Here is a 7,881-nt window from a genome sequence, read left to right on the forward strand (position 1 = left end):
GAAAATGCTTCCTTGGTTAAAGACTGAATTTACCACATCCGGTAACCACTCTGACGATTAATCACTCTCAGTTAAAAGTTAGAAACCATAAAACCCAATGACTGAAATAACTTCACCTCCCAGCTGTGTGTACTGCTTCACTCTGTCCCTTAAAGCATAGCCTTTTACTTCCAAATCTGAGCAGAGAAGTACTCTGAGGGACAGATGAACTTCACTGTTCATCCTATCCTCTCTGACATACACGAAACAGGCCACAGAGCTTTCTGAACTCATTTTCAGTATTCTTCAGTGAATTTGGATCTCAGACCTGACACAATATCTGAAGACAGTCATGTCAGCACATTTCAGCTCCTGTCACAGTGATCCCATCTTGGATCCTACTCAGAGTTTCCCTGACTGATGGGTGAGAACAGTCTCCTCCAGGAAGCATCATTTTTTTCTGGAGTACTGTCTGCACCAGTTTCCATCCAGGAGATATAAAGATGAATCCTAGTGCCTGAGAAGCATAAAACCCGTGCCTAGTCTTCTCTTGCAAGGGGAGACTCAAACCAGTCAGCTTCCAGCTACCTCCACAGCCTTTTGGTGGAGTTCTGCCCTCCCCACTCAGATGTGGCAGAAGCACTGTAAAGGACATTGCTCTTCCTCACCTGCTGCAGCATCACCTGGCTGTCCACCACACCTGGCTCCTTCTGGCTGTTGGGCTTTATACAGCGCACGAAGTGCGGGTTGGCAGAATACATCCTCTCCATGAGCATCATCAGGGAATGCTGGAGAGGGCAGAGAAAGATCAACAGTCCAGCAAGCCAAACCACTGCCAGAGTCTAGTGTGCAACATCCTGCAGTGAGAACTGTTTTCCCACCCTACTGCAGCTTTCTCTAATAACAACCAGGTTGTTATCCCACCATGATGAGCTGTGCTTGGTACCCAGAAAAAAACCTGCCTACATGCTGGATGCTTTAACTACATTCTAGCAGCCCGGAAGCTCTCACTACAATTTAACTGCACTCATCTCAAGGGGCACGGCAGGGCAGCGATACCTTACCCGGAACTGAGCTCCCACAGACTGTTTTCGTGTGCTGTTGAAATTGTCTGCTCCTGGTAAGACCTGAAACCAGACCCAAACAAGAGATCACCCCTAGAAGAGTGCTTGACTGATATCCAAAAGGCTCTTGTGGAAGGCAGATGGCAAAAAGGAGAGAGAATGGATTTCAGGTGAGGGAAGACAAATTAAACATATCAGCAGAAAGAAGCGAAAAACCCAGTAAAAAAATCAAAGGAGAAATTGTTGCAAGAAAATTGGTGCTTGCTCTTATTTTCAACCAATTTCTGTCTGCTCTCATTTTCAGCCATTTGCTCATATAATAAATATCAGGTAACTTATGCCATCATTTATCAATTGCCATGTGGACCTGAAGTGCAATACCTTGGCTTTCATATGAGGCATCAGTGTCCCTGTCCTGGAGATAGTGGCTGGAAGAAGAGAGACAACATTTAATTTTGTACATTTGCTGCAGTCAACGAAGTCTAAACACTCAAAACTCAATACATACACATCTCCTACAAACGTTAAATCACAAGACAGGGTGTTAGGTTTCACCATGTGGAAATACAAGGAAAGAGCTAAAGAAAAGGAGAAGAAAATGCAAATATACGAAGCACACAATGCAGGCAGTATTATTCTCTGTCACTGTGAAGACAAGGCAATCAGATTACTGGACAACCCTAAACAATCTTCAAAAGGAATATCATCACTTGGCATCTAAGAATGCAGAAAAAAAACATACAGACACCAGACGGGAAGGTCACCTAGTGCAGCAAATACAGCAAGTTCTATAAAGTCAGGTAGCTTAAAACCAATTTAGTGACAAGATGAAAATTTCAGAGAAGTTGAATTTACTGCAGGATCTAATGATAGACTTGTATACCCTTGTTGAAACAGTCTCCTGTGAATCACAAAATGGTTGAGGCTGGAAATGACTTCTGGAGGTCATCTGGGCCAAACCCTTTGCACAGTAGGCTCAGCTAGAGCTGGCTGCCCAGGACTGGACAACGAATCTGAGCATAGGTTATCTCTGCTTTTCATGGACTTTCAAATAATTGGGACTAGACTAAGTATCTTTAGTAACAGCATGGAAGTGGTAATGAAGAAAGATACTCCTGAGCAAAACAGATGAAAAACATGGTGGGGAATATAAATGAAATTCATCAGTTATTTGTAAATCACAGAAAGAAGCATAGACTGAACAAGACAGAAAAAAAAAAATTTCTCCATCAGATGCATTGTGTTCAGCCAGACAAATACCAAGGTAGCATCATCCATCAGGCTTTTTTTTAGATGTTTACTTTCATAGAAGCCTTGGAGACTATAAGGTTTTATCAATAAGTGGAAAAGGAAGTGTAGTGGTGGGAGAGAAATAATGCATGATCTCAGAGCTTTTTAGCAAATTGTACCTGAAAAACAAAACATATTTGCAAAGGATAAGTATTTGTAGCAGTGTCACAGCAGTAACAGTGGCAGTTACAGCACTGTTTTCTGTGAGAACAGCTAGAAGCTATGACCTTGTCCAGCTTCATTTCTAGAGAAGAAAAAAGTATATGGAAACGGCCGGTGGAGACAGACCTGCACTGGCCCTGGAGAAGGTGGGCTACCTGATCTAAGGGAAGATATTTGAGCAATGGATAATTCTCTGGAAGATGATATAACCTGCCTTGCTTTCTCAGGGGGAAATGAACAGCTCGGTACATGCCAGAACAGGTCAGTACCAGCCTTAAGCCTCAGTTTAGGCTGCAGCCTTCCCAGAATCTCTCTGGGGCTGCCAGCTGTGAAGCACATTTGTAACACACAAGCCTCATCTCCACACTTAACTCTTGCCAAGGTGGGCCTCAGTTCCTGTGGGATGCCCTATCATAGCAGTGGTACTTGCCTGTGAACAGCACACTGAGCAATGGGGTGATGCTGTTGATGAAGAGCCCACGGACATTGGCTGGCAAGGTGTCTCTGTTCTTCTCCAGAAAGCCCCCAGCAGCATATTGTACCTAGGGCAAAAGGGCAGTAAGTCACTAAGGCCTGCAGTGCTGAGGCTTGCTGTGAAAACCACCTCCACAGCTTGCCAGGAGCAATGGCTAAACTGAATACTGTACACTGGCTCGCATGTGAATTTTGTAAGTGTACATGGACCCTGTTCAGAAGCAAATCCTGGAACAAATGAGGAACAAAACACTGCAGATGGCACTGAGGCATCTCAAACACAGCACTGCAGCACAACACTCAGACAGCCACCTTTTCTTGTTCCTCTTTCCCTGACTGGGAAGTTTCATTTACTTTTGGCTTATGTATCTCTCTTTTCCTTGCTCTTCCCCTCTTCCCTTTGAGCCAGCTCCCATCCTGTTGTTACACTTTTCCTTGTTCCTCCTGCTCCCCTCCTTTCTCATATCCAGCCTGGCACTCTTCTTTCTATTTTAGGTGTTACTTGTTGTAATGAAGAATACTACAAGCAATAACTTAGTCAACAATGGTGAGATGAGATAACTAAACTGCACACTACAATAACCTGAATGGTCATGCCTGCTCCTGCTCCAAAAATTATCTCCAATCAATTCAGCGTATTGAGCTCAACGCTTTCAAAATCAGTGGCAGTAAGGTTACATAGTCCTAAACCCAAAGCTGTTTAGATACCATTTGAATGTATGATTAATTGCCTCCACTTTCAAAACACTTGGCTGCTCTCACATTGCTCCTTACTGCTTGCTATAAAATAGTGATTGCTATTCTCTGGAACCCAATAGGTGAAGGCAAAGCCATTAGACCACCCTTGCGTGCTGCACAGTGGATGCTGGGCTTTTATTTTATAACTGACTATTTTAGGACTAAAGCTCCAATAGAATAATGATGAGTACAGCAGATTCTTCTAATACTCTATGCTTCCCAGCAGTAGCTCCACTTTCCTCCGGGATCTTCTCTCTATATACCTTCTATATAAATCCCAAGAAATCCTAGAAGGCAGCTCTTTGGGGACATTTCACTTCTGTTATTATCTTAATCGGATAATACACTCCTTAACATCAAAGCCTTATTTGTCAAACAACACATTTTCCCCCTGCTACGTGCAGCAGCACTCTTCCTGCAAACAGTACATACTTTTCCAGCATAGTGAATGATACTGAAGCCCAAAACACGGCCTCGGCATGGCTGGAAGTGTGAATTCCCCTTGAAGCTGCTGTTCAGCTTATCCACAAACGTCTTGTCAGTTGCCTGCAAGAAAGCAGATTTCGTAATCAGACAGTAAGGGTGCAACAGAGCCGTGACCAGGGCACATGGAAGAAAAACAGAATGCTGGAGGCGGCCTTGGCTTAGGCAGCCGCTTCATACTGTATAGTCTCTGACTTTCCACAGGGGTAACAATATCATTACCATCCCTGATCTGGCTGTCCTCTCTCATCAGTCACATATGGGAACAATTCTGCTCACCAGTTCTCAGTGCTGTCCACATATATATTGCTAAGTTCCCCCACGCTATTTTGTCTGCCTCCTATCTCATGCATACCTGAGGGAATGCACTTTGCTCATCCAGAAGAGACAGGAGCCCAAGTGGCTTGGCCAGGAGCAGATTCTGCAGGGAGAGGAGACACACTGCACATATCTAAAGCAGTACAGGACATCCACTCTCACCTATGCCAACCTGTGAAGAGGTTCTTTACAGGGGCACCCCCTCCCCATGATAGCAAGAGCAGGACTCCCTCTCTTGGCTGGATGGAACAATTCTCTTTTGTCAACTCTCACTCACCAGAATAGGTTCATTATTGTTGAATGTGATAGTCTCCCAAGGCAGCTCTTCCTCCTTATAGGCAGCCTGCTCCAGCTGGAAAATGTGCTGAAACGGAGAAAAAAAGAGGTTGGAACACCCCTGAACATCTTCCTTCCCATTCTGAACACTGGACATAAGCATATGGCTCTCTTACCAATGGCATGCCCAAGGTGAAACTGCTATTCTGCATGCTCACCCACAAGCCTGCCACTTAATGCTGATGCACAAAGCAGGAACACTTCTCAGAGTGTGTCCCTGCGCTGCCAACTTGGGTCATTGCTTGACCTTTCTATTTCTTCCTTCCCTGCACCAGTGGCACTGTTGCAACAGCAAAGAAGGTTTCTGCTCTCTACCTTGCTTCATTAATCACCATTTCTGTCCTAGCAGGCAACAGATATGTTTTTCCCCACACTCTCCTTCATATGCCAGGTAGATCAGTGCTCTGCTTTCTCCACCTCACAAGGTGAGATCACCCACAGAACTCTTACATGGTTGAAGAAGTGCTGCAGCTGTTCATTGACCAAGTTTATGCAAAGCTGTTCAAAACGATTCACTGCAAAGTTTTCAAACCCAAAAATATCCAAGATACCTAAAAGAGGGAAGATGAGCACATCAGAGCTTGAAAACCATCCCTGCAGATAGCTGCCTACCCCAACACACAACTAAACCTCCCATCACCCAGCTCTTGTGGCACAGGGAAATCCCAGCCAAGTCACCAGCAGCACCTCCGTTATAACTCCCCTTTGAGAGCTAGTTAAAAGAAGCCCAAATCCCACCCTTGGCTCCTCTGCAAAGCCAGTGTGTCCCAGGACTACAGCCTCACAATTGCTTCAGACCAACCAACCAACAGCTTAGAGTTAGCCAAGTCCCCACAGACTTCATGCTGCTGACTAGTATCTCCAACACAATCATGTCTTTGGCAGTAGATCCCTGTGCATAACAATCTCTGCGAAACCTCATACTGTGTTTTTCCTTCATTAGGGCTGAGGAATACACACTTGAGGGCAGAACCGGAGCCAGGCAGACAGAACTCACCTATCTCCCTCAGTTCCACCTCAGGATTCACATTCTCAGCCAGCAGCTCATTGATCTTGCAAACAATCCAGCCAAATACTCGGCCATAAGCCACCTTTGCAATGGAGTCCCGAGAATCTGCACAGAGAGAACAGCAGCAGCTCACTGAAGGGCTCCAAGGAGAGCAGGGAAGACGGTACACAAGCTGGCCCAATACATTCACCTCTAGCAACAATGTCTGGTGTTTTATGAAGCTATTTGAAAGATCGGATGAACACTAGATATTTGTCTGATCATCCCTGCCCTCTGTATGTTCATGCAGAGTTCCTTCATTCCAAAATCTTCACAATCTTTCTCTGAGATCAGATATGGCACACTAGGGCACTTGCGAGACCATCTAAAATAGAAAACTGAATTTCCAACAAAGTCCAGCCACTTTTTAGAATATCCATAGATTTACTTTGCCCTCTGCACATCTACTGAGCATCAATCCCCTCACTGCTAAACCAAGCAAGAGGCTTCAAGTTGTACTTGGAAAACTGAAAGATTCTGTTCCTCCTAGCCCACAGCTGCCAAGTGTTTACATGCTGTGGGCAAGAGGAGGATGCAACTAATGGAAAACTTGCTGACATCCTGAGAATATGACCAAATCAACATGACAGAAGATATGTATTTTATTGCCTAGAGAGATGCAAGAGAAGACATTTGGAAAACAGAACTAGTTAATTCTTAATTTTCATTTTTTTTTGCTTCAATTTATTTTAAGCAACAATGCAGAAATCCTGGAATTTTATGCCTTTTTTTTTTTTCAAAAATTTTAACTGAGCCTTTTTGTGCAGAATGTCTTGGATTATTTTCTTTTCTTATTGAAAGAAAAAAACAAAAAAAAAAAAAACAAACAAAAAAAAAAAAAAAAAAAAACAAAAAAACAACCCACTTTGTGCTGGCTACTTCAACATACTCCACATTCATCTCACTCCTTCCCAGAGACTGTGCTATCTCATTGATTGTCTCAGTTATACCTTCAAGTACTATCTAGAGCTCTGCATAGTGCCAGCACTCTGCAACAGGAGCCTTTCCCTCTTTTGTACAAAGAGCTACTAGGCTGAACTGAGGGAGAAAATAAAGCTAATTACTTGGGTTTTCATTTAATCTCTGTGTTCTCTGGGAGATCAAACAAATGCAGCATTCATGGTCCTACATGTCAGTAAAACACTAAACAGATAAACCCTGACATACTTGCCTCTGTACAAGAGGAATGAAGGGGCACAGACAGACATCTTTGTTCCAAATAAGTTGCACATGTGGGGATACCATTCCTGCAAACAGAGGTCAGTCTTTCTAGCCAGCACATCTGCAATTGATTATGGTTTTTACCTTCTGCCTGCTGCTGGGTGTGAAAACGCTGAATCTGCTCCCCTCGGGTCACTGACATGGTACAAATAAGGCATTTTAACAGCTCATCTTCCTGGACTCCAAACTGACCCTAGGAAACAGGAAATAGATGAGGACAGTAAACCCTTATTCTGCTTGTGGAGACTGTATCTCCCTGTGTCTATGTGACACTCAGAGTGATGGGGTCACGATTCAGATGACAACCTTTTGAGCTCCACTGTAAGATAAGTACTACGGTTTACATCTCGAAGCACTGGATTTAGATGCAGGCTTTGAGATCTGCACTATTCCTGCAGTGACCAAGCTCCCTCTTGTGCTCTCTGAAATACTTTGCATTTTGCTCTCACGGTGCTGCCACCTTTCACCTTCTTTGGGAGCCACGCCAGTCCCCGCTGAGGAGTTTAATGACTTATTGAACAGCACCACACGGAGGTGGCTGTGCAGGTGCTAAGGATGTCTGAGCTTCAGCAGACATCAAAGTCACACAAACCCACAGGAGACAAAGGGAATTCAGACACAACTGAACCCCTTGGTGATTGCTTTAACAGGAATTCCCCTCCCACGAGCGAAAACCAAGGAGCAGACTTTAAGAAGCAAGACAAAACAAAATTGGCTGCTGAACAGATGTAGGGCATTTCAGGCATAGAGTAGGAGGGAAACAGGGAA

At 44.2% G+C, this 7,881-nt stretch overlaps 1 protein-coding gene across 1 annotated transcript in view; it reads right to left on the reverse strand.

Moving 5' to 3' along the window:
* Positions 1 to 7,881, reverse strand: part of SH2D7 (SH2 domain containing 7) — a gene marked incomplete at both ends in the record, with an annotated part of 22,796 nt that overhangs the window by 8,625 nt on the left and 6,290 nt on the right. Inside the window, 10 exons of the mRNA XM_008943167.1 lie at positions 648 to 767; positions 1,044 to 1,106; positions 1,425 to 1,471; positions 2,926 to 3,037; positions 4,140 to 4,253; positions 4,546 to 4,611; positions 4,786 to 4,860; positions 5,295 to 5,395; positions 5,842 to 5,958; positions 7,198 to 7,306. Of these exons, the coding sequence (XP_008941415.1) occupies positions 648 to 767; positions 1,044 to 1,106; positions 1,425 to 1,471; positions 2,926 to 3,037; positions 4,140 to 4,253; positions 4,546 to 4,611; positions 4,786 to 4,860; positions 5,295 to 5,395; positions 5,842 to 5,958; positions 7,198 to 7,306 (924 nt within the window). The remainder of the gene's footprint in view (positions 1 to 647; positions 768 to 1,043; positions 1,107 to 1,424; positions 1,472 to 2,925; positions 3,038 to 4,139; positions 4,254 to 4,545; positions 4,612 to 4,785; positions 4,861 to 5,294; positions 5,396 to 5,841; positions 5,959 to 7,197; positions 7,307 to 7,881) is intronic.

This window comes from Merops nubicus, unplaced genomic scaffold (genome assembly GCF_000691845.1).
Source record: "Merops nubicus isolate BGI_N331 unplaced genomic scaffold, ASM69184v1 scaffold31786, whole genome shotgun sequence".
In the NCBI taxonomy this organism is placed as follows: Eukaryota; Metazoa; Chordata; class Aves; order Coraciiformes; family Meropidae; genus Merops; species Merops nubicus.